Source organism: Borostomias antarcticus (assembly GCF_949987555.1).
Source record: "Borostomias antarcticus genome assembly, chromosome: 22".
Classification (NCBI taxonomy): domain Eukaryota; kingdom Metazoa; phylum Chordata; class Actinopteri; order Stomiiformes; family Stomiidae; genus Borostomias; species Borostomias antarcticus.
In genome coordinates this window covers 4,324,738-4,350,889 of record NC_140255.1, presented here as the reverse complement: position 1 = coordinate 4,350,889, position 26,152 = coordinate 4,324,738, and the positions used below count along the sequence as shown (strand labels likewise).

General features: G+C 45.7%; 2 protein-coding genes across 3 annotated transcripts; one reads left to right on the top strand and one right to left on the bottom strand.

The window, feature by feature from the left end:
- Nucleotides 1-9,789: 9,789 nt before the first annotated feature.
- sil1 (SIL1 nucleotide exchange factor) lies at nucleotides 9,790-14,905 on the top strand (the record flags this gene model as incomplete). Of its 2 annotated transcripts, none has more annotated exons than XM_084456286.1 (9): nucleotides 9,790-10,021; nucleotides 10,118-10,256; nucleotides 10,381-10,486; nucleotides 11,019-11,139; nucleotides 11,300-11,476; nucleotides 11,813-11,934; nucleotides 12,068-12,164; nucleotides 14,028-14,192; nucleotides 14,546-14,905. In XM_084456286.1, the coding sequence occupies exons 1-9, from the start codon at nucleotides 9,914-9,916 to the stop codon at nucleotides 14,903-14,905; spliced, it is 1,395 nt and encodes a 464-aa protein (XP_084312412.1). In that variant the 5' UTR covers nucleotides 9,790-9,913. The 2 variants fall into 2 exon arrangements, with proteins under 2 accessions (XP_084312412.1, XP_084312411.1); XM_084456285.1 differs by having other exon boundaries at nucleotides 11,297-11,476.
- Nucleotides 14,906-15,026: 121 nt separating this feature from the next.
- Nucleotides 15,027-17,617, bottom strand: LOC311324072 (serine protease inhibitor Kazal-type 1-like). The gene is made up of 4 exons (XM_084456451.1): nucleotides 17,499-17,617; nucleotides 16,982-17,016; nucleotides 16,635-16,744; nucleotides 15,027-15,995 (listed from the first exon to the last, which is right to left on the bottom strand). Exons 1-4 carry the CDS (start codon nucleotides 17,545-17,547, stop codon nucleotides 15,950-15,952), a joined length of 240 nt encoding a protein of 79 aa, XP_084312577.1. The 5' UTR covers nucleotides 17,548-17,617; the 3' UTR covers nucleotides 15,027-15,949.
- Nucleotides 17,618-26,152: the final 8,535 nt, after the last annotated feature.

The following is a 26,152-nucleotide window of genomic DNA, read 5'->3' as shown; positions in this document are numbered from 1 at the left end:
AGCTATTTCGCTGCAATTGGTTCAACTTCTGTTTCTGGACAAAGGTAAGGAATAAACCCAGATAGCACAAGGCTAGCGGACCTACAGCAGGTCCCCGATGGACGAGCTGGCAGACCTCCGGCGGAATATAACACAAGGCTAGCAGACCTAGCTTGAACTCGATGGACGTGCTGGCGGGTTCCTGGCCATTTCCACATCAAATGGCAAGCGGACCTCTGGCGGATTATTAGCGCCAGGGACAGCGGTCCGCTAGTAATCCGAAATGCTCCCGCTATTGCTCCACCACCATTCCACCGGTAGTTTATTGTCTATATCCCAGGCCCATTGGACCTAGGCTTATGGATTTCTATTAATACATTTTTGGTAGCCCTTCCTTTCATAGTCCTCCAATTACTAAACATTTACCTGGTAAATACATGCAAAGTATAGCCTAATATATCAGGCCTGCAGCCAGCCTGACACAGCATCACCAGGTAACCACATTTTTACATTACTTCTATAACATCCAGTGACAGATGACACAAATGACAAACCACAATGCTCATATTTATTAAAATGCTTTGAATTATATTAATTATAACTGGATCCATGCAGGAATCAGAGTGGGACCGAGAACAGGAGGAGCAGAAAACAAAACAGTTGCATACACAGAGAAACTTAACAGTAAGCACAAGTCTAGTATATCAATGGGACTTGTAATTGGTTACTTAATTGGTCACCCAGTTTCGGAAATCAATTTGACACAGTTAATTAATCTGCAAAACACGACATTTCCTTAAAAATAAAAAATAAACTTGCAGACTTGTTTTCCATCACAGTCAGCCCAGTGTCTGGGGCCATGGAACCAGGTGCTCCTAAGCAGTTCAGTATTTTGAGTTGCTCCAGCCCCCCTCCCTGTCTGACGCCCCCTCTAGGTACTTGGTAGCCTCCTGCTGCAGTGCCTCTTCAGTGGTTACCCTCGTGACTGGGTTTTTCCGCGTAGCCCCTAAGAGGGATAAAGAAGATATGAGCTCAGAAACACATTTCTGCTTTATTGGCACAGCGACAGTAGAAAAGGACAGGAAAGTTGGGAGAGGAGGGGACTGACACCTTCATGCTCCGTACTACCCATTCTTTCGGTACCCATTAATTCGGGGCATGCTTTAAATTCTACACATTATTTATTTACAACAGACTATTACATTACACCAGAGATTCTCAACCTTTTGTAAGGCTCACTTCTGATTGTTAAAATTCTGAGGACCTAATTGAAGCAGATCCTGATCCACCCCTTGGTGAATTTTTCACTGTTTACTCAATTAACTAGACATTGAAAGAGAAAACATCACTACTTCTGCACTTGTTTTATTCCAGATCACAGGAACATAGTGGTCGATGATCAGCCCAGACAGGAATGAAGGTCACATGTGGGAAAAGACACAACCCATGCATTATCAATTTTATTAAGACTCACTGACATGAAAAGTAAACACTAACATTGCTTAAAAATATGTAAACTTTATAAATTTATGATCATGATTCTGAGTCCAGTTTCTTAAGTGAGAGGAGAGCATACTTGCACTCGTTGGACGCAAGCTTTCCTCAGTATTTTGACAATATTACTACTTTTTAAATCCTTAAAGGTGGGGTAGGTAGTTTGACGACCTACCTCCGATTGGTCATCTTTTTCAAAAGAACCCGCCCCTCCCTCTTGTCAATCATGATGTAGTCCCTCCCTCCAAACATGACTGGTAGGTGAGGCGAGATGGAGATCCTGATTGGTCAATACATTCGGGCGCGGTGCATTCTTTGAATCCAAAATACAGAGGCAGCGGTAAAAACGGAGATCCAAGTTTATTCTCAGAGCACTTCTGTTACTGATAACTGAAAGGATATTATGTCAATTTTATCAAATAAAGCCAAAAGCAAACTACCTATCCCACCTTTAATAAGCATTATTTGACCTTCCAATTCTCTTCACTTACATTAACAGACAGTGAGTGTGTGGTCTCTGAAATAATAAAGACATAATATAACTAACAGAAATACTTACTCAAATAACTAAATAGCCTAACTCAAATACTCATTAAATTGCTGAAACTGAACAAGGAACAGTCTATCTAAGCCTTTGCTGCCCTCCCGTGGCCGAAAATGGTAAATGCTGTCTATTACATTACAGTCATTACATTAGTCATTTAGCAGACGCTTTTATCCAAGGCGACTAACAATAATTGCATTTAACGTAGGAAAAGCCAATTTACTACTACTTGCCAGAACTCACAAGTGTATCTTCTTTCTAAAACAAGTGACTAAGAACATAATCTATTGCTGAAGGCAAAGTGCAAGAATTCGCCGTTGTTTTCGCGTTTGGAAATACATGGAGGTGAATGAGCCATAGTGAGCCATCAGCTGCATTCACTCCCATGTATTTCCAAACGCGAAAACAACGGCAGTGAAAAACAATCAGAGTCTGGTAATGGTGAGTTTGTAACCCCCATAGTGTATTCAGCCTGTTATTTTGACTATTTTGGTTCTTGAAGTGGTGTTTTTACAGTGAACTTTTAACATTGAAGTCAACGGGCACTTCCGCATCAGCACCCCTCATTACGTCAGACTGACCAATATGGCAGCTGAGGTGAATAAGGCGAATAGCAATCTAAAGTACAGTGCAATACAATACAATAAGTGCTTAGGAGGGAGGATTGTTGTAGTACTTCTTGAAGAGATTAGTTTTGAGCCTTCGACGAAAGATGGGCAGAGACTGCTGTCCTGAGCTCAAGTTTTCAGTGCAACATTGGCAACGTTTCCTACTGTGATACCTGAAAGGGAGGGGATGTTTCATACTGTGATAGACCTGAAAGGGAGGGGATGTTTCATACTGTGATAGACCTGAAAGGGAGGGGATGTTTCATACTGTGATAGACCTGAAAGGGAGGAGATGTTTCATACTGTGATAGACCTGAAAGGGAGGGGATGTTTCATACTGTGATAGACCTGAAAGGGAGGGGATGTTTCATACTGTGATCGACCTGAAAGGGAGGGGATGTTTCATACTGTGATAGACCTGAAAGGGAGGGGATGTTTCATACTGTGATAGACCTGAAAGGGAGGGGATGTTTCATCCTGTGATAGACCTGAAAGGGAGGGGATGTTTCATACTGTGATAGACCTGAAAGGGAGGGGATGTTTCATCCTGTGATAGACCTGAAAGGGAGGGGATGTTTCATACTGTGATAGACCTGAAAGGGAGGGGATGTTTGAAGGATACTGTGATAGACCTGAAAGGGAGGGGATGTTTCATACTGTGAGAGACCTGAAAGGGAGGGGATGTTTCATACTGTGATAGACCTGAAAGGGAGGGGATGTTTCATACTGTGAGAGACCTGAAAGGGAGGGGATGTTTGAAGGGAGCTAATTGATTGCGCAATCACTGACTCGCCAACAGTGTGTGGTTGGTGCTGAATTACAATGACTTGATTGTCCACAGCTGTGTGGCCGACACCTTGAGTTGGGACTCTATAAAAAGAGAGAGACATGAGTTGATCGGCCTGCTAGAGACCAGGCTGTTGTTGTACTGCGGGCGTACACGCTCATCTGGGGGGAGGTGTCGTTCGCAGTTTATAGTACTGCCGGCGACGAAGCCAGGTAGATCAGAGGGAGCGTTTTCAGCGTTAGGAGGGGAGGCTGGGCGCCTCCTTTAGTCAGCAAGGGCCAGGGATTAGGAGGGTGTGCAAGGGCCAGGGATTAGGAGGGTGTGCAAGGGCCAGGGATTAGGAGGGTGTGCAAGGGCCAGGGATTAGGAGGGTGTGCAAGGGCCAGGGATTAGGAGGGTGTGCAAGGGCCAGGGATGAGGAGGGTGTGCGCTCGGCCGGTGATCTCTAGCCTCACGCTCAAGCGCTCGACCCGCTACCGGGCGCTACTGCACCGCCGGCCAAGTCTTCCCCGGGGAGTCGGACGGTGCCACAAGCTTAGACCCCGGGGAGGGGTCTCGTCGGTTGGGCGAGTTACGTCTTTTAAAGCCCTTATACTTTGTGTGTATGTGCATTGTGTGTATCCCTTCCCTACCCCTGTTCGTTATTTAGATTGTTTTTATTAGTGGGGGATAGCGGGGAGGATTACGGGGTTCAGCCTGCCCTGTTAGGCTTCTGGGGACTCAAGTCTGCTGCCCTAGTTTGCCGTGTTAACGGGTGCAGTCCTCCATGTGTGTAGTGCAGTGTCACCCCGGTCCTGACCCCTGTGTGCGGTGGTTAAGTGTGAAGTGGCTGCGGTTGGAGTGGCCCTCTTATGTGTGCGTGTGCCGTGCACGTTTGCGGTGTGGTGTGACGGCAGCCGACAATAAGGCCCCAGCCTAGGAGTAGTATTCCCTTGTGACTCCTGGTGATTCCCCCACCTTATGAACTGCATATTAAGTGTTATTGATATTTATTTAATAAAGATTTGATCGCGTACCGCGACGACTGTGTGCGTGTGGTTTGTGGTGTGTCCCTGACATTTAAACCTTGCCTACTCTTTTGAGGTAGATCCCAATAATTATTACAATACTTTAGAAACAATTCATGTTTAAGTAGGCCTAAATATACCTGGGTGTATTTTTAAAACATGGCGATTTTTCCCTCACACGCCAGGTGAAAACTGCTGTGGGCAAGATTTCTGAAAGCCAGGCCACTGCCCTTGTCACAAAATAGCCTATAGTTTTTATTATTATTATTTTCCTACTGTATTTTATACGGTTTACCATCGATAGGCCACTGTATAGAATGAGCAGGAATACATTGACGCGTGTTTTTAAGCACCGCAGAAAAGACATCTTGATGAATTGTACTTTTCTCTAAACTTGTAGCGCCAAATTGCCTATAAACACAAACAAATAACCTCCAACGGCTTGGAAAGAGTTTATATACTTCGAATTCCAGTGACGCATAATAAAGACGTTAGGTGTCATAACAGAGGCTGTAGCCTATGATGGTTTGTGAATGTAGGCCCCAGACCAGCCTCCCTTGTGAATGTAGGCCCCAGACCAGCCTCCCTTGTGAATGTAGGCCCCAGACCAGCCTCCCTTGTGAATGTAGGCCCCAGACTAGCCTCCCTTGTGAATGTAGGCCCCAGACCAGCCTCCCTTGTGAATGTAGGCCCCAGACCAGCCTCCCTTGTGAATGTAGGCCCCAGACCAGCCTCCCTTGTGAATGTAGGCCCCAGACTAGCCTCCCTTGTGAATGTAGGCCCCAGACTAGCCTCCCTTGCGGTCATTTTTCATCGTTTTGGCCAATCAAATTAGCAAGAAAAAAAGGCATTAGGCTACATTGATTTAAGAGAAAAGAACCCGCCCTAAGAGAGGCTAGCCTCCCTTCCATAGATATCTATGGGTCCTCCAGCTGCATGTTATAGATGTCACTGTTGGAGCTTTAGAATTTCAATAATGGGTTTTTATCCATAGGGAAAACCTGCTTTATGAACAAAACTGAGATAATATTAATTATGAATGAATAAATTCATATATTTATATTTTAATCCCTCTCTTCTCTCCAAAAACAGGAGGACTGTCCTCCCCTGCCTCAATGGACGAGCCTCCACTGATTCATAGTGATGATTTGTGGTCGTTTTTATATAACTAAATGTGCTCATAACAAGCAGAAAATATGAAGGTAGACTCTCTATGATATATAATTGTAGGAGAGGCGGTTACTTTTCCGTTGCAGTTGAAAATGTCATTATCACAAGCCCAGAAATAAGTCTGCGTTTGGGCGTTAGGACCACCACTCCCGAGTGCGGGCGTTAAAACCCCCTTATAGGCCTACTTCTAGCTCCAAGCTCACTTTTTTCCGCCCACCACCAGCTAGCCGGGCTCTTTTCAGCTAGCCGTGCTCTTTACTGTCAGCTCAGCGCAGTTCATCCTTCTGCTTTCTCGATGCAGACGCTCAGCCAGCACCGGGAGCTGAAGCTGCAGCCGTGCGTAATGTCTCAGCCATGGCTCTCCTTTTGGGCGAGCAGTAGGCTACGCAGCCGCTCCTGCTATTGGCAACATGGACATGGTGGACACTCTGTACGCGACATGCCCACAACTGGATACACATCCGGAAGACTGGTGGGACGTTAACGCCATGAGATTCCCCAGATTGGCCCAGTTAGCTCGCCAGTGGGCTAGGCTACCTAGACATCAGTGCCATCGGAGAGGGTATTTTCTAACGCTGGACTGCTTGTCAACAGGCTCCGCTCCCGACCATGGATGTTCTATTACTAGAACTCACCCCTATTACTAGAACTCACCCCTATTACTAGAACTCACCCCTATTAGAACTCACCCCTATTACTAGAACTCACCCCTATTACTAGAACTCACCCCTATTACTAGAACTCACCCCTATTACTAGAACTCACCCCTATTACTAGAACTCACACCCGAACACGTCGACAAGAAGTCGACACTTCATTAACAAGAACAAGTAGCCGCTAAATGTCAGATACAGATTTCGTTAGAATAACAGAATAATTCGTTCTGTTACAGTTTTTACTTATTAACCAAGTTCATTTTGGAGGAATGTTAAGTTAATCTTTTATTTTCATTTTTACCTATAACCTAATTCCTAATGTTGAGAAAGGAATACAACTGATTGAGGAACGTTGATGAGAAAATAATAAAACGGATTGAGGAACAAAAACGATTTTAATTATTATTATTATTATTATTATTAATATTATTATAACATTTTTATTGAATTAATCGATTAACTGATCGTTAACATTACCAATTATCGATAAAGAAAAATGCCTAAAATTGACATCTCTAGTGGTAGGAGAAGACAGGACCAGTACAGAGTTGAGGGACAGGTGAGAGGAGAGCAGGAGAAGGAAGGGGACAGGGCAGGATGAGAGATTAGAAAGAGTGATGATTTAGAAGGAATGAGTTTGCAGTTAATCATCAATGGGAATCAAGCATTCTTTTTTTATTTATTAAATAAAATATTCTATCTATTATTCTCAACCCATAACTCAAAATTAAAGAAAGCATATTTCATGTAGGCTAAACATGCTGTTTCAGTATACTTTTCAATTATATGTCTCACGATTTTGTTATTTTCATTCTTCAAAAGTCACCAGAATACAGGAAACTAGGTCTCTGAAACATTTCTGGAGGAGGACGCCCAGACCCCTGCTTTGGTATGGAAATCCTCCCTATTGTCGGTCTTGAGCTTGACACCACCACACCAAGAGATCACTTCCACAGGAAACACTGGCCTACAGAGACGTGACGTGTAGTAGTGAGTCTTTCTCACAGAGTCAGACAACATGCCAACATGGAGGAGAATGCAAAATATGAGTTTGGGCCAGTAAAAAATGACTTTGGGCCAGTAGATTTCTGACCCAAAAACCTTAGTGTTGAGCCCTGATCAGTGAGGAAAGGGCGAATCCTCCTGATGTTGTAGAGCATGAATCTGCAGGAACGTGTGACAGATGTGACATGTGCGAAAAATGACAGTTGGTCATCCAGGGTCACACCCAGATTCCTCGCAGTCCGAGTTGGGGTCACCACTGTGTCTTCAATGGTGATGGCCAGGTCCCGGTGCGGGCAGCCCTTCCCCGGGAGGAACAGCAGCTCAGTTTTGTCCAGATTGAGCTTGAGGTGATGTGTCGTCATCCACTCCGAGATGTCAGCCAAGCACCCAGCTATGCGTGTCTCCACTTGTGTATCAGAAGGGGGAAATGACAGGACCAGTTGGGTGTCATCGGCATAGCAGTGATAGGAGAAGCCATGCGAGCGAATGACAGAGCCCAGAGATGTAGTATAGAGGGAAAACAGGAGAGGACCCAGGACAGACCCTTGTGGAACCCTCGTAGTCAGACTACGCGGTTCCAACATCGACCCTCTCCATGCCACCTGGTAGAAGCGGCCCGTCAGGTAGGATGCAAACAGGGAGCGTGCAGAGCCAGCGATGCCTTTCTCCTCGAGGGTGGAGAGGAGGATCTGGTGGTCTACCGTATCAAATGAACCGGTAATACACATTTTAGCCAAACAAGAACGTGGACTAAATCATACTTGGACAACAGAACGTAATGAGCATGAAAATCAAACAAAGTACAGTTACTCTTAGCTACCAATAGCCTATAACCAGAGATTACATGATAATAGTATGAAGAAGCTATCAAAATCTCTACCGAAGCCATAGCTAGCAACATAGGGCTAACGCTAATATAGCTAGCAATATAGGGCTAACGCTAATCTACTGGGGATTTCTAAGCAATGATAAAACATTGTAAAGAATCTCACCATTAAGGGATTGAACCAGTACACTTTCATCACCTTGCTCAATTATCCCTCACACTGTTATCTATCTCTATACTAATAAAAGAATAAAAGTGAAATTATTTTTCCGAGGTAGTCTTCTTCTGTGGTGCTGGCGTTGCTTTGAAGCTTCAAAGCACCGCCTGTGTAACAGTAGTACTCGTGAGTGTTGCGTTGTGTCTTGTAGAAGAAGAAGCTGGCCAGGTCGTCTCAGTTGGCATACCTTTGGCCATTTATTCACACCTGGAGAACAGCAGTGTCTAGCCGTTAGCGACCCTCGTGGCTACGGTCCAGCACACACACAGCAACGTGGCCAGCTACATGGGAGAACAGTACTATTAGCCTAGCTATAACAGCAATTCGCTAAACTCCCTAAACACTTTCATAGACACAGTACATATTTGGAAGCTTCCCAAAAGACAGGATATACATAGTTTAAGTAAAACAGAACATTTTTATGTTGGACATGGATCGAAATCATCTTTCCTAATGTGAAATTATAATATTCTATCCAGCGCTTGTGCAACCTGCGACTCACCCTGGTCAGATCACATATTGTCTGCACCAGAACAGGGTCACGCTCGCGCATGTAAGTGAGAAGAAGGGGCGGTCCAACGCGTCTAAATAAGTTATTTAATGGTAGCGCCGAGGCTTCAAAACTCAGCATTTGTTATTTTGCTTAGGTAAGTGAAGTTTCATGTTTATCTGACACTTGTAAAGATGAGTGCCTCTCCTAAATAGGCCGACACCGATTTATTTTGACGGCGAAGTGAATGGAGCGGGAAAGGACTTTTGTCTGGCATGAGCGAGCGTAATGCGTAATAACAGGACTGAGAAGGGCTAGGGGAGGGCGTGCCATGCGAGCGGAATTCCGATGGTATCCCAACAGACTGAGGTCCACATGAGTTTTACCATCAGAAAAGCGACAGGGCAGGGCGTCAGTGCGTGCGAATGCGAGTGGAATTCCACTCGGAGACCGCTACCGACTCGCTAGCAGAAATTCTCCAGCTGTTTAACAATGTTGACACCCCCCAGTAGAAACACTCCAGCGGATTGTTGCTCTGATTCCGATTGAGGACCCATATCTGTGTGCTATCTGGGAAAAGGTTGCAGTGAAAGGATGAATGTGTGGAGGTTTGGGGTATAGTCCCATAAAATCATCCCCAGACCCGATCTACCGGGTGGGAGTCCAATACTTTCACCGCTACTCTACTTGTGCAGTGGAGATCAGCGTGTTGATTTTGGTGTCCTTCTTGATTTTGGTGTGCTGGGACTACTGCCTCTTGTGGTGCCAACAGAGAAATGCAGGTGAACATTCAAGGAGTAAGGGAGGGAGGGAGTGACAACCCTAATACATTCATGTGACAACCCGACAAACGCTATCTATGGTGCTGGCTTCCAGCCATGCACAAAAAGAAGAAAGTAACACCCAGATGATGACGATCCATGGGCGGAGTTACGTGCAGCGTATGTCCGCGCTACACGTCATTCCGTCATGTACACAGATGGTGCAACTGGCTGACAATTGAGTGCAGCCGTGTGATTATTAGGCTCGTTGCTGTAACACACATGAGCTGTATTGATGAACGTCGGTTTATCGGTATTGGTAACAATACAATCTTCTAGTTAACCGTGGATAGAAGTTTGTTAGCCGTCATGTGCAGTCGCCGCAGAGAAGGAGGAGACTGTCTCACCCAGTTCAAGGTCTCGGTGGTCGTGATCACGTTGCTGTGCCGCTATCTCTCCCAAGTCCACGGCGTGAAAGTAAGTAGACTACATTCTGCTGGAAAATTCAATCGGCCTGTGTGTGTCCATCACCTGATGTTGCGTTGTAGTAATGCTATGTGTCCCTGTGTGCAGTCTCCGTCTGCCCTGACCGTGGTGGACACCCCTGAGACCACCCTGGAAGATGAGGAGGAGGTTGGCCTGATTGGGGAAGGTGAGGCAGAGGATCTAGAGGTGGTCCAGCCCACACACCTCTGGCAGACCCTTCAACCAGGTAGGCCCTCTGCAGAGCCTGACCTGTTAGGCACAGTTAGACCTCTCTTTCACTCGCCTGATCAGTCGGGTTGACCAGGCAACTCTCACAGCCTGACTGTTCTGTGTGTTCTTCTTGTTTCCAGGCCAGGCGGTTCCGGCAGGTTCTCACGTCAGGCTGAATCTGCAGACGGGTCAGAGAGAGGTCCGACTGGGAGAGGAGCAGCTGAAGTACCTGGGAGATAAACACAGGTACCAGACGGGAAGGCCCGGTGAAACATCAGGCCTCCTCCCTACTCTCTCAGTCCTGCTCCCCAACCCCTACTCCCTAACCCTCTACTCCCTCCTCTATGCTCCCCTATCCCCTACTCCCTATCCCTAACCCTCTACTCCCTAACCCTCTACTCCCTCCTCTCTGCTCCCCTATCCCCTACTCCCTACTCCCTAACCCTCTACTCCCTCCTCTCTGCTCCCTACTCCTTCCTCCCTACTCCCTAACCCCCTATTCCCTAATCTCTGCTCCCTACACACTAACCCTCTATTCTCTAATCTCCGCTCCCCTACCCCCCACTCCCTAACCCTCTATCCCTAACCCTCTACTCCCTCCTCTCTGCTCCTCTATCCCCTACTCCCTAACCCTCTATTCCCTACTCACTGCTCCCTAACCCTCTATTCCCTACTCACTGCTCCCTACACACTAACCCTCTATTCCCTACTCACTGCTCCCGAACCCCTGGAGTCCCTCTGTGTGATGTGATGCTGAGCAGGTTTGTGTGTGGGTCAGCCAGGGGGAGCAGAACCCACAGGCCCAGTCCTTCTCCACCCAGGAGCTGAAGGAGGCCCTCAAGAAGTTCAAAGAGGGAGTGGAACCCAAGACCACCGAGGAAGAAGAACAGGAGAAGGAGGTATGTTGTGATTGGCAGAACTTGTTCTCTGTCTGTATGACCTCTCTCCCAGTGCACACTGTGTACTACTAATATGTCTCCCGTGTGTGTGTGCGTGTGTGTGCGCGTGTGTGTGTGTGTGCGTGCGTGCGTGCGTGTGTGTGTGTGTGTACCCCAGGAGGTGAGGTCTCGATTCCGTCCGCTGGAGGAACTGAAGCAGGACATGGCCAAGCTGGACCTGCTGGTGGAGACAGACTCCCAGGTGATGGCTCGCCTGGTGGCCCGGTTCAACAGCTCCTCAGCCAGTCTGGAGGAGCGCCTCAAGGCCCTGCTGGACCTGGAGTACCTGGTGCACCAGGTAGGCAACTGGGATATTACTGGAATACTGCAGAGTACTGTTTGAATACCATGGGAATACTTTAGGAATATTAAGGGAAGGGAAGGTTCTAGTTAGACGTCAACTTATCAATCTGCAATCGGACCGATATAATGTCCTTTTGAGGTAATCAGCATAGGCTGATTTCTGAATTGCCGATATACGATATAAAAAAAATTGTCTGCAGAGTTTGTCAATGGATGTCAATAGCCTGTGGTCAACTGTAGCATGTCTGAGCCTGACATGTTTGTGTTTTGTACCCAATACTGACTTGTACTGTCTGTGTGTGTGTGTGTGTGTGTGTGTGTGTGTTCTCAGGTGGACAATGCCCAAAACCTGGCCTCAATGGGGGGTCTGAGACTGGTGGTGGACAGTCTGAACAGCTCAGACTACCGCCTGCAGGAGAACGCTGCCTTCGTTCTGGGGTCCGCCCTGTCCAGGTAGCTAGCCACACACACACACACACACACACACACACACACACACACACACACACACACACACACACACACACACACACACCTCTTCCCTGTCTGGATCTCCTTCATCCCTTCCTCTTCCTCATGCCTGCAGTAACCCGGTAGTCCAGGTGGAGGCGGTAGAGACTGGGGCGCTGCAGAAGCTGCTGACCTTACTGGCCACCCCTCGACCCATGACAGTGAAGAAGAAGGTAAGCCTCAGCATCCTAGAGACCCACCTCAGACCCCTGTCACACACTAGCAAACCCATGTATTCTTTGTTTATAGATTTACATTACAATCATTTAGCAGATGTTTTTTTTAAAATCCAAAACGACTTAAAAGAATTACATTTAACATAGGAAGTCGGTGTACTACCATATTGACCCGAAAAACTCTGAAAAAATTAGGTCTAGACTTTTACATGCTGTTATTATACATGGACAACAACAGGTGGCGCCAAATAGCCTGTTCCCTTCCAGATTGAAGCAGGCCCCCTTACTCACAACTAACGTTAGAGCACCATTAGCCATAAGCTCGTTCACTCTTGTGTATTTTCAAATGCAAAAACTACTGCAGTGAAAAACAATCAGTCTGGTAATTATGAGTTTGTCTTTGCGATAGTGTATTCTGCCTGTTATTTTGACCACTTTGGTTCTTGAAGTGGTATTTTTTTGGTAAGTTTTAACATTAGAGTCAACCGGGACTTCCATTAGGCCTGCGTCAGATCGGCGACATGTTTTTTTTCCACTGAGATGGATAGCCTACCGGTATTTGAAATACCAAATAGACTAGTTTATTTTCATAAAAGAGAATAACAGCCAACCTTATTCTGTGTGTTTTTTTATTATCAATATTTCCAATAAAACAATTTTCTTTATATATAAAAAAAAGATTTGGTCTTCTAAAAGTCTTCTTTTTGTTTTATGAGTCTTGAAAAAGGGGGGTCATCTTATACTCACAAGTGCATCTCCTTTCTAAACATGTGACTAAGAGCATAATGTAGTACTAAAACACAAAGTTCTCTTACACAAAGTGCAAGAGTAGTGTCATAGAAATTGTAGTTTTACTCTACCTCCCTCAGCCTTTCACATGCAAAACCCCTAGCTGTGCTAACCTCATTTATAACAGGATAACATCTCCAGGAGGTCGACACACCCCAGACTTTCATTCTGGCCTACAGTAACCTTTCTTTGTTCCATTGTCCCTGAAACCTATTCAAGATTTACAGCCCTTTCTAATATCACGTGTCTCGACCATTGTTGATGATGTCTGCCATTTATTATGACATGTACAGATGGGTTAGCCAATCACATCCCTGGAAGCGTCATACCTGTGTATTGCTTGAATATAAGGCAGCGCAACACCAGACTACTTCACCTCTGTCGGATGAATCACTCACGTGCGTTATCCTGAAGTCCTTGCGCTCGTATGTTTTCAGACTCAACCTCTTTGAGCGAAACTTGGCAAATATTTTACCTTCGATCAGTATTATTTCCACTACAGTAGCAAAATAAAAAATATAATAGGTGCTTAAGAGGGAGGATCCTGGTAGTACTTTGGCGAAAGATGGCCAGCTGATGTCAATCCACCAGTCCACCACTGCGGGGCCAGGACAGAAAAGAGCCGTGACCGTGTCAATTGACCGCAGGGGCCTCGGAGTGACGGGGCAACCACTCGCCGAATGTAGTGGTTAGGAGGGGGTGTAGGGCTTGACCATGGCCTGGATGTACTGTAGGAGGGAGCTGTTCCTTTCTTTGCCCTGTAGGCTAGTACCAGAGTTTTAAAGTGGACGCGAGCCGCTTCAGGGAGCCAGTGTAGAGAACAGAGAAGGGGAGTTGTGTGGGAGAATCTGGGGGGGTTGATCAGCTTGTGAAACGGCTGCCTCAGACAGCACTGAAGCACATGGTCTTCATCCTGTAGCCTACATGATTTATGTCCCTCATGATGTGTCCAAGAAAGTTGAGAGATGTCTTCATCTCTGATATAAATCGTAGCGGTCACTGAGAATCATGATATTATCTGTCCTTTTCTCTCCACTAATTGACTCTGTGTTTGTCTCTCCGTGTCTTCAGGTGCTCTTTGCAGTTGCAGCCCTGCTACGTCATTTCCCCTTTGCCCAGAACCACTTCCTGAAGCTGGGAGGACTGCAGGTGCTGGGGGAGCTGTTTCGCTCGACAGGGGGCGGGGCTCTGAGGGTCCGGGTGGTCACGTTGCTCTATGACATGATCATGGAGAAGGTCAGTACAGGTCAAGGGTCACCAGGACAGTGTTGATGTTGGCATGGACAGGGCAGGGTGGGGTCAGGGGGTCAGCTAAAAGGTGCTGACATATTTATGATTCTGTTTCTGTATTGGTGAAGTCATGTGATCAAGGTTAGGAAAGGCCAGTTTCCCTAACAACGTAGTCCAATGACGGAACTCCTTTGGAAGAGATTTTAAGTATCGTAGTAGGCTTACTGTGTTAGGGAAAGGAAGCCTTTATGTGTGTGATCTGTTTATGATAATGCTATCATGCATACTAATGATCATGTATCATGATGTCATCCTTACCCCCCCCACACACACACACACACACACACACGTTTCCGCAGGAACTGATCTCTCAGAAGGGATTGAACATCCCTGACTCCGCCCACCAGGAGCGCTTGCGTCAGTACTCAGAGATCTCCATCCTGCCCCTGCTGGCTGAGCAGGGCTGGTGCAGCCTGGTGCCAGAGCTGCTGGAGTCTCCGGAGCACGACTGGAGAGAGAAGACCCTGAGGACCCTGCTGGCCATGCTGGGGCCCTGTCAGCGCTGGTTCAGACAGGACCGGGGCCTGGGCGCGGCGCTGGGGGCCCTGAGAGAGCAGTACCAGCAGCTGGTCGTGACCGAGACAACTCTGGGGGAGGAGGACGGGTACTTTGGTCAGATCCTCAACCTGCTGGACACCCTGGTGCTCCGACTCAAGTAACCCAGGGGAGGATGGGGCAGTCGGGGGAAGGAGTCTAGGGCAAGCACTTGGGTGGGGGGGGGGGGGGGCTGGCTGTGGCTGTGGCTGGTTTAGCCTGGGGTGAGATGGGGCTGGCTGTGATCTGACGGGGGGGAGAACACCTCCCTGGCTGGGCTAGTGAGGCACCTCCCTGGTTGTGTGAAAGACAATAAAGACACCACTGACATCAAGGGTGTAGATCCCTTATTGTGTTCTGAATAGGGATGAGACGGTATACCGTAAAACCGTGGACATTTGAACCGCGGTATAAAATGTCCACGGTATTAGAACCGTGACATTCCCTGTGTTTACGGTATTACGTTTACGGTATTACACAATAATGCGCTGCTGAAACTTCACATTTCAAGTTGCTTGCAACAGTTAATTTTGTCATTTAATATAAGCTTGCTATTAATAAACTGAGTTTAATTACAATAGTGTGTATTTTCCATCATGTGTTGCACTGTAGTTCCTTCAAAGTAAAATACTTTTTTTTTTTTTTTTATGTATGTTTGGGAGGTGAAATACCGTAAACCGTACCGTGTAACTAGATACCGTACCATAATGCAAAAATCCATACCTTCTCATCCCTGGTTCTGAATGACATGGCACCATGTTGCCAACACGGAAGCTACTAACCCTGAGGCCCGTGCTTAAGAGGCCCGGCCTGTGTGATTCAGTAAGGTTGAGGTCCGCACACAGCTACTCCACAGGGCTGTTTATTAGGTAAAAGGTGACAACGTTTCGACCCGTGTGGCTCTTCGTCAGCCGGCCTGTGTGATTACCTCAGACAACATCCCGTCTGTCAGGAGAACAGACATCATCTGAGCTGTCCCACCATGTCTTGCTGACCGCTCTTAAACGTTTGCATAAACATTTGCATAGTTTATATTTAATGGGAGAAGGAGACGTGTAGATTCTCTGTAGCTTTATTACAGTGTTTTACAGGTACAGACTTTTACAGGAAGTGGTCCAGGGACGGTCAGTCTGGAGACACCCGTCGGACTGAGGCTGGCGGGGGTCGCATCAACACTCCCCTGCACGCTTCACCTGAACACGCTGCTGCTTCTCCCTGTTTAGAACAGACAGTTGATCACAGGTGTGACTCGCGGCGAATGGTACAGTGAACTGAATGCAGACTATTGAATGTACTATGTTATTGTGTCCATCCACTCTATTGTATACAAGTATGTTTTCCTGTTGGATCAATAATGGAAGCTATAATTTGTTGACCTTTTATTGAGGCATGGTGGAGGACAGTGAATGTACTTGAGAACGGCCATCCGGTGGTCTGTCACGTGTTTTCAGACCCCCAATAAACACGTCTACATCAACCAACGCTGTTCTCTCTCTGTTGATAAAATGCTGCGTGTTTGGAAGTGTGTCAACCTGTTGCATCAGCGATACTGGACCCAGGGTTGCTGCTGGTCAGTATCACTGTGACAAACACCTGCGCTAACAGGTGAGTTTCCCATGATACTGGTTCAACTTTCCCTCTGTGACGTACTCTAGCTTTACACACAACGTCCATGTAACACGCCTACTGGTGACTTCATATTATGACCCTGTTTGAAGTTTCTAAAAGCTACAACCTCTCCTTGCTTGGAAAAATCCCTGCTATAACTTTGTTTCCCCAATCCAACCATGTGAGAGTAGATCAAGAAAAAGGAAATATACATTTTAGGACATCAAGACTTGGTGTCAGACTTACTTATTGGCAACACAGAGAGTACACTCTGTGCTGTAGGTGAGTCCATCGCTACCACAGACAGGGTCATACTCCCGAGAGCACTGCCCATCTGTGTGCTGTCCACAGTTTGCCTGGTGGGGGGAGGTGTGAGAGCGGTGTTAGAGCGAATATTATTAAACTAGACTCATAGTTACTGCCATTTTCTCCCTCTATATCAGTATGGAGGGTATTAATCCAGTGGAGGTGGTTTGGAGTCATTCTCATGGTGGCTCTAGACTTCTGATGAACCTAAACCTAGACCAACAACGGTGACACCATTGTATCCCTATTGTACACACAGGCCTGGTTCCTAGTGAACAGCATCTTACCTCTCTGGGACTTGCCGCCTCCTTCATAGCGAGGACTGGATGAGGAAGAAGAGACGGACGCAGAGGTTAGACCAGCAATGTTGACATGATGTGTGGAATAGGAAGGTGTGGTGTGGAGGAATGTGGCTGAACGACTGAACGCTCTCGCGTCGTATTTCCGTCAGGCTCAGTGGGACTAATATTGGTTCTATTACCAGTTATTTTAATGAGTGAACTGTCCCGAGATGAATTCACGACTTACAGGGCAACACAAACATACAACCCAGCTTTCAGGATATGTGGACATCATCACCACAGAGATTTGCCATCAAATGTCCCAATGTTAAACAGTGTGAGGTGATACATCAAAATAACAAAAAATATTATCTCTCTAAATATACAGTTCTTAATGTCAAACTGAGCTGTAAGAATAAAGTGTCTAGCAGGCACTTAGAGGGGGAGAGCCTACAGAGAGAAGACTCATGGTGATGGTGTTGGATGTTGGTTGGTCTCTCATGTTGGTGGTGATGGTACTTGCCTGAAAGAGACAGGAGCAGGGTAGAGCAGAGCAGGACGGTCAGCTTCATGGCTTCCAATGTCTTGACGTCTTTAATGTTGTATCTCTCGCAACTTAGCCTTCAGGTGTCTGCGACTACCTCGTTCCTGTCTTTTAAACACACCCGGGGCAGTCCCTCCACACACTACTCCGCCCACCTCTCATCGCCCCTCCCTACTGGTCAGTCTGAGGCTGGTGGGTGATGTCACCAAGTACGGTACACAGTGAGACATGGGTGATTTGCCTGGAACAAGCTGAATGTCCTTCACTGCTGAATCAGCTATGATATGGTAGCATGACAGTTGATAGCTAGTCTATCTGGGCCATATATAAGCACTTATGGCTTAGTTACAGCCTATATATGTCCCAGATCGTCTTGCTATCAACTTTGTCATGTTACCATATCATCGCTAATTCAGCAGTGAAAGACTTTCAGTCTGTTCCAGGCAAATCACCCCATATATATATATAGGTTCCATCACCAGCAATGAAAGTACAGCTGGTTTTCTCTGCATATCAACTTATCCTTGTGCCTCTATCTAGGCTACTCTGTTTTTTGCTATCTGACTCACAAGAATCAACAATCATTGATGCAGATTATCTTCATTTTTATATATCTTGTGTTATGTTTTCATATTTTCATAATAAGATGTCCATTCTGTATCAAAGAATCCTGGATTAGTTTATTCAGCTGGGACACAAACACACAAACTCTAAACTCTGGAGGCACAGTTACAGCCTACCTTCTTATCTACATAATTAGGGTCCGAGCACTGGCGGTGGGATGCCCTATCGAAATTGTAAGGATTATTACCTTCTCCTACCTTCTCCCCAAACAAATGGCTTTTTGGCGGCCTAAACATCGATGAAAACGCATGAAACTTTGCAGATACATCAGTCCCGGTGAAAATTTTGATATTTCATGGCTGACGGAAATGGGCGTGGCAAAACGGCTCAAGAGCGCCCCCTGGAAAATTTAAAATGGCGAGCCCCACCTTTCATTTTGATGTAGGCGAACGTTATTCGGTGGGTATATGTAGTTCATCGAGACACACTAAAATGTCTCTTGGACCTATACCCAACATCCAACAGGAAGTCAGCCATTTTGCTCTTAATGTGCCATTTTTTCCTTGTTTTTACCATTTCCATGCCTCGTACTTTAACTCCTCCTCCTACAGATTTCATCCGATCAACTTCATATTCGGTTAGCTTCATCTTAAGACCTTTGTGATCAAAATTTAGTTTCCACCAAACACCCTTGCCGTGGCGCCCCACCAAATTCTTACATTTCGCCATAAAACGGGATGTCCTCATAACTCCTCCATACATTATCCGATTTGTCCGATATTTCTCACGCTTCATGAAGGTTCTGTCCTGAACACATCTATGTGTCAGTATTGCGTCATACTTATAGCGCCACCTATTGGTGAAACAGGAAGTCCTCAAAACTCCTACATACGTTATCAGATTTACTCCGAATTGCTCATGCTTGATGAAGGTCGCATCTTGAACACATCTGTGTGTCAGTATTGCATCATACCTACAGCACCACCTACTGGTGAAACAGGAAGTCCTCATAACTCCTACATACGTTATCCAATTTACTCCAAATTGCTCAGGGTTGATGAAGTTCTCATCCTGAACACATCTGTGCGTCAGCATTGAGTCATACTTATAGCGCCACCTACTGCTTACAGGAAGTCCTCATAACTCCTACATACATTATCCAATTGACCCCAAATTGCTCACACTTGCTGAAGGTCGCGTCCTGAACACATCTGTAGGTCAGTATTGAGTCATACTTATAGCGCCGCCTACAGGTAAAGCAGGAAGTCATCATAACTCCTACATACATTGTCTGATTTACACAACATTTCTCATGCTTCATCAAGGTACTGTCCTGAACACATCTATGCGTCGGTATTGAGTCACGCTTAGAGTGCCACCTACTGGTGACAGGCAGTTTCTCTCAGTACTGGACATCGAAATAGCACACCCTTTAACGGCGCCGCACCCAGACACGCGTGGGGTGCGAGGGCCCGCTCACTGCTGCTCGCAGCCCTAGTGAGTCTTGTTCTTTCCATGAAGTCTGTACCACATAGTAGAGGAGGCAAGGGACAAAAAGGGGTGTTTACTGCAAGTCATGACACAAATGTGTGCTTTGGTGTGGAAGTACCTTAGGGTCATAGGAATAAATGTATCCAAAGAGACAAGTCAGATCACCCTTTGTATCTGAGATATACATACATTTTCAAAATGGCCGCCGACAATACACTAACTATCTTTGCTTCTGTTATAGCTATAATGACAAAGTTGGTGTGTAACTGTACATTATTAAGGTCAAGGAATCCAACTAAACAGGTATCAAGTCTAAGAATTCAACATTTCTCTCCATGTATTGATGATAGGTAGTACATTTAGCAAATGTATTATTTTTTTTTAAGTGTCATCAGTGTTATTTTCCATATCTTTCCTGTAAAAAAAAAAAAATTCTTTAAGCAATGCAGCTACTTGTACACCTTATTTTACATAACATGTCCTTTAGCAAGAGATTTTGACCAATCTGGATAGCCAATACTAATGATTTGCTGTGGTAACATACTCAAGCACCAGGGGGTGTGACAGCAGACAGATTGAAGAGTTGAAGATCTGGTGACAGAGATGTTGGATCAAAGTTAAAAGTTTGAGGTTTGTCTTACTTTTTCATTGATCACAAAAGCTTTTTTAACATTTGATAACTAATAACTAGCTAGCTAATAACTTGTTAGCTTCATTTTTCGATTGTAGCATGTTGCTAACAGAATGAGCAGTAATGTTAGCTAGCAACATTACTGTAGCCTATGTTCAATAGCTAGCTACCTAGCTTCAATATAGCTAACCTAGGGTTGTTTTTCTTACCTTTTTGAAATCATGTTAACTATTCATCTACTGTCTACTTGCCTAGTATTACTCTTATCTATAATGTTGAAGTGTATTTATTATTTCAGTCAGAGTGAGTCTTTCAAATTGAGTTTTTCTTACATGGAGTAAGTAGGCCTACAATAAATGGAATCACCAAAAAGAGGTATCGGGACACCTCTAGTTATGATTGCTTTTTACTTTAGTGAAAGTATGTTAACTATGATCTGATCCATCTCACAATGTTAAAGCAAGTACATTTCTTATTTCAGAGTAGTCCCTCCCTAGATGTTGCCATCATGGAAACTCGTGACTGGAGTTTATGCTTCATATGTCAGTCCAGCCAACAGGAAAGCAATGAAAAAGCTGTAGATCCCTCCTCATCTGTTAAACTCAGAAACAAGCCTGAAAGACTTCATGCATGTTACAATGGAGTTATAGATAACATCCAGGAGCTGAAGGAATTAGGTGATTTGCCAGATTTTGTTGCAGTGGATGACATTAGTGGTGGTGGCAATGGAGATAGTAGAACTACTCAGGATGTAGTGCATCTGATGATGTCGAATCCAGTCGTTTGGCACAAGAGCTGCAGGGATGCCATCAACAATCAAAAGGTTGAGAGAGCAAGAAAAAGAAAATAGGAGGAAGAGTCTGAAAGCCCAGTAAAAACAAGACGCATGAATGGCAAGTCCATCACACACACACCGGCAACATCATCATGTGAACCAGTCCACAAAGCATGTCTCTTCTGTGGTGTGCAACGTCCAGTGGGCAACGTCAAGGACATGAGGAATGCTGCCAGCCTTGACATGGATAGAAAAGTGAAAGAAAGTCCTCAAGTGGTGGGTGACCACCGTCTGTTGGCTCAGCTAGCTGGTGGTGACATGATCGCTATTGATGCTGTTTATCACACTGTATGCCTGAATAGGCTCTACAGAAAAGAAGAATCTGTGGGATGTGACAAGACTGAATGTACTACAACTCAAGTCATCAAAGCACATGTCCTCAATGAGTTGTTTACATTCATCAAAGGATCGCTGGCATTGTCTGACTTGACAGCCTTCTATGACAAGTGCACTGCTGATCTGGGCTTTCCACACCTCAAATGCCACAGTACACACCTTAGGGAGGATATCGAACGTCGTATTCCAGACATCACATCTGTACAAATGAGGTGTGGCCGGCCCCTTGTTTTTGATGACGACTTGAGCTAGGTCCGTCAGCTGAGCCTATTAACATTGCCTAGTATGTCTTACTGTTGACCGGAAACATTTGTCTTACTAACAATACTTGTCATTGTGTCCCAATACAACTGTAAATATAGTTATGTATTTGCTTTCACACTGCTCAATACATATGCATCCAGAATACTTACAGCTCAGTGGCCTTGTGGTTAGAGTGTCCGCCCTGAGACTGGGAGGTCGTGAGTTCGATCCCCGGCCGAGTCATACCAAGCACTATTAAAAAAATTGTATCCATTGCCTCCCTGCTTGGCACTCAGTATCAAGGGCTGGAATTGGGGGGCTAAATCACCAAATGATTCCCGAGCACCGCTGCTGCTCACCGCTCCCCCAGGGGATGGGTGAAATGCCGGAAACTTATTTCACCACCCCAGGTTGGGTGTGTGACAATCATTGGGACTTTATCATATTGCACATTCAGTTGTTATTTCAGTGGGTGCACCTTTAAAATTGTGTTTTTTTTTATAAAAATGTGCATAATTTCCCTCTAAAGTCTTGGTATGGATAAAGCAATATATGTTTTTAGTCTTAGAACCTGTTTAGTTGGATTCCTTGACCTTAATAATGTACAGTTACACACCAACTTTGTCATTATAGCTATAACAGAAGATATGGCTTTAGTGTATTGTCGGAGGCCATTTTGGAAAAATGTGTATATCTGAGATACAAAGGGTGATCTGACTTGTCTCTTTGGATAAATGTATTCCTATGGTCCTAAGGTACTTTCACACCAAAGCACACATTTGTGCAGTAAAATGTCCTTTAACCTCCCTACTAACACTAGGATCCGAACCACTATCGTCATGCTGACCTCAGTTCTGCAGCCCAGCTGCAGAGCTGTGATGGATAGAACTGACCTCAGTTCTGCAGAGCTGTAATGGATAGAACTGACCTCAGTTCTGCAGAGCTGTAATGGATAGAACTGACCTCAGTTCTGCAGAGCTGTGATGGATAGCACATAGGTCATAGGAGGTGAACTTTAACGAGACTGAAAATTACTGGAGAAAATTGGAGTAGAGCTCTAATAAGTAAAATTTGAGTGAGGCACTGACCCAGTAGTGGAGGAACCAAACCCTCAAAATTTGGAGATACCCCTCCCCAGAACAAAACGGGACATTTTTTTTATCTTTAATATGTCCCCTTCATGAAATGGATTGTCCCAAGTTGTACTTTTACTGCAAAAGTCATGAAATTTATCCGTGAAGTGACGTACCCCATAGGCCAAAAAAGTGCAAAAAACGCCTAACCTGAAAGAGGGAATTCCAAGATAATCCGCTGTCATTTTCTAAAAGATGGTTGTTTTTACATCATACTTGCACAGATGGTCTACAGGTATCCCTACATCCCAAAGCAGCCAGGATGCCAATATTTGGTTCTTTTTTGAATCAGCAGCCTCCTATATAAGGCCTTATTATAGGTGGAAAGAGCAAAAAGTTATTTTGTATGAGTAATATTCACTTTTAATCCTGGTCCTACTCTTCTATCAGGGATAGAACAAAACCTGACTTTATTTTTTCATAACTTTGACTTATCCCCTTCATAAAATGAATGATCAGACTTTTTACTTGTTTTGAAAAAGCCTTGAAATTCTTCAATAAAGTGATTCACCACATTTGCAAAAAAGAGCCAAATACTCCAGGCCTGCCCTGAAAAAGGAGTTCCAAGGTAATCCTGCATCATTTCCCATCTACTGGTTGGATTTACTTTATATTTCCACAGATTGTCTACAGGTAGAACCCTAACACCCCAAACCAATCAAAGTGTCACAATATTATTGTATTGTGAATCAGCAGGCTTTTATAGACTACTAGGCCGTGTTACAGACAGATACGTCAAAGTTTTTTTTTTTTTTTTTTCTGAGTTAATTCTAATCCTGATGTAATTCATTAGGTCGTCCTCAGACGAGCTTGACAGCGAAGTCTCCAATCCTCTCGGTCGTCCATACATCCAGCCAGTTCCTCTCCACTCCTGCGTTCCTCCTCAGTTCATCCAGGTATGTTGGTGTGGGACGTCCTCTTAATCGGTGCCTGTGTGTTGGCTCCCAGAGCACCAGCTTGCTGGCTGGGAGTTCATGATGTCTGTGGCAGTGGCCAGCAAGTTTCATCCTCCTGGATGTCACTTTCTCACTCAGCTTTGGTAGCCCCCCATACAGATGCTTGTTGGTAACATGCTGGTTCTGGTTGACATTTAGTACCACACGCAGCATTCTGGTGTAGCACCCATCCAGAGACTTCTGCAGGGTGAACTTCAGGGTCCAAGTTTCACAGCCCTATAGGAGGACAGACTCCACGGTTGTATGGAAGAAGCTCAGTTTGATGTGTCGAGGGAGATTGGAGTTCCACACACTATTCATGCCATTCAGGGCTCTCCATGCCAGCGCTTTTCTTAGCTTAAGGTCCTGTTCTGATGAGTTGACCCAGGAACCCAGGTATTTGAAGTCGCTAACTTCTGATAGAACATTGCCCCCTGCTGTCTTGAGAGGTGGGTGGTCCAGGGGGGTGTTGTAAGTGATTGCCTCAGTCTTATTTGCATTCAACCTGAGGCCAACCCTGGCACATTCTGCCTCTACTCTGTTCAAGAGCTCCTGTGCCTGCTCCACAAGATTGGACATCAGACAGATGTCATCTGCATAGTCCAGGTCTGCCAGGACTACAGAAGGGTTTCTTCTAGACTTCCTAGGTTATTATGAAGCCAAGCTCCTGCTCCTGCCCACTGATGGCTTTCCTAAACACGTAGTCCAGTGCTACAATGAAGAGGCAGGGGGCAAGAGTGTCCCCTTGTAGCACCCCTGCTAGGATGTCGAACTCCTCACTGTTGCCATCCGGGGTTACCACTCTGGCTCTTGTGCCCCTGTACGTGGCCTCTATGGCCCGGAGTAGGTTAGGAGGGACCCCGTAGGCCTTAAGGATTTTCACCATCATGCCTCTGTGTATTGAGTCAAATGCTTTTTTTAAATCAATAAAACACAGGAATGCTGTTAGGTTGTTTATATTCACCTCCTCGATGATCCTCCTTAAGGCCAGGATGTGGGCTACGGTGGTCCTTCCTTTTCTGAAGCCATTTTGGTTGTCCCTCAGGTGAGGGTCAATGGCATCTCGAATCCAGTTTAGTATCATGCGGTTGTACATTTTTGCTATGACACATGTCAGGCTAATGCCACAATAGTTTCCTGGCTTAGACAGATCTCCAGATTTCGGCACCGGGATGATGTTGGAGAGGGACCATATATCAGGCTTGACGTTTTCTATTAGAGCTTGGTTGCAGATCTCCAATATGATGTTGTCGAGATCACAGTTCTTGGGGACATCTGGGAGGATGCCATCCGGTGCCGCACTTTTCCCTTGCTTCAGAGCAGACTTCGCTGTGGCAAACTCCTTAGCTGTAAAGGGGCCATCGTCAATCACAAGATTTGTGAGAACTGCAGGTATTTCTTCCTCAGCTCCTTCCACTGTCGGGTGTGTGCCTAGGAGATCCCGGAAATGTGTGAACCAGGAGGCCACTTTCTCCTCTGGGCTGCAGCCTGCTAGTTGTCCCTCCCTCGACCTCTTGTGTCCACTCATCTCGTTTATGACCTTCCAAAATCTATTTTCGGCCGCTAAACGGTTGTTTTCATCAATCAGATTGGATGAATCGACAGTTGAGATTCCTCAACGCGAGGCATTGTTTCGGTTTTCAAATACGGGGTCTTTAGCCTCTGTAATATGATCTTTACACGCCTTTCCCCACTTGCTCCAGCACGCATGCGCACAGGCCAGCGCGCAGACTGGCTATTCTCCGGCTCACATTCTCTGCGCTACGATCGGATTGTTGCTGACGAATGACGACGACAATATTCTCGGCTCCAACAACGATCGTAGCGCAGAGAATGTGAGCCGGAGAATAGCCAGTCTGCGCATGCGTGCTGGAGCAAGTGGGGAAAGGCGTGTAAAGATCATATTACAGAGGCTAAAGACCCCGTATTTGAAAACCGAAACAATGCCTCGCGTTGAGGAATCTCAACTGTCGATTCATCCAATCTGATTGATGAAAACAACCGTTTAGCGGCCGAAAATAGATTTTGAGAAACTGCATTCTCGGTGCCCCGATCACCGTCATTACATGGATATACTGGCTCGCGCTGGATTTTAAATTTCTTCTACAGGCCTCCGAACTACACCAAAGTGATCTCGGTGAGTCAAACTTCTTATAATATGTCGTAAATAAGGTCCAGGTTGTCAAAAACGAGCATTGCCCTTTAAACAGCTGCTGTTTGACCTCGTTCAATACCTCCCAACTCTCTGTGGTCCCCTCATCCTCGAAGTGTCTACGCGCCTCTTCCATCCGTGCCCGCGCCCTCATGATCTGGGGGAGGCTCCGAGTCTCCCCTTTGTTGGCACCCACTTCCTTCTTGCCTCCTCGTTAGCAGCGAGAAACTGCCCATATGTTGTCCGAGGCTTTTCCTCTTCGGCCTGCAGTTGTAAGCGGGTTCTCACCTCCGCCGTGTAGCCGGCCTGGAGG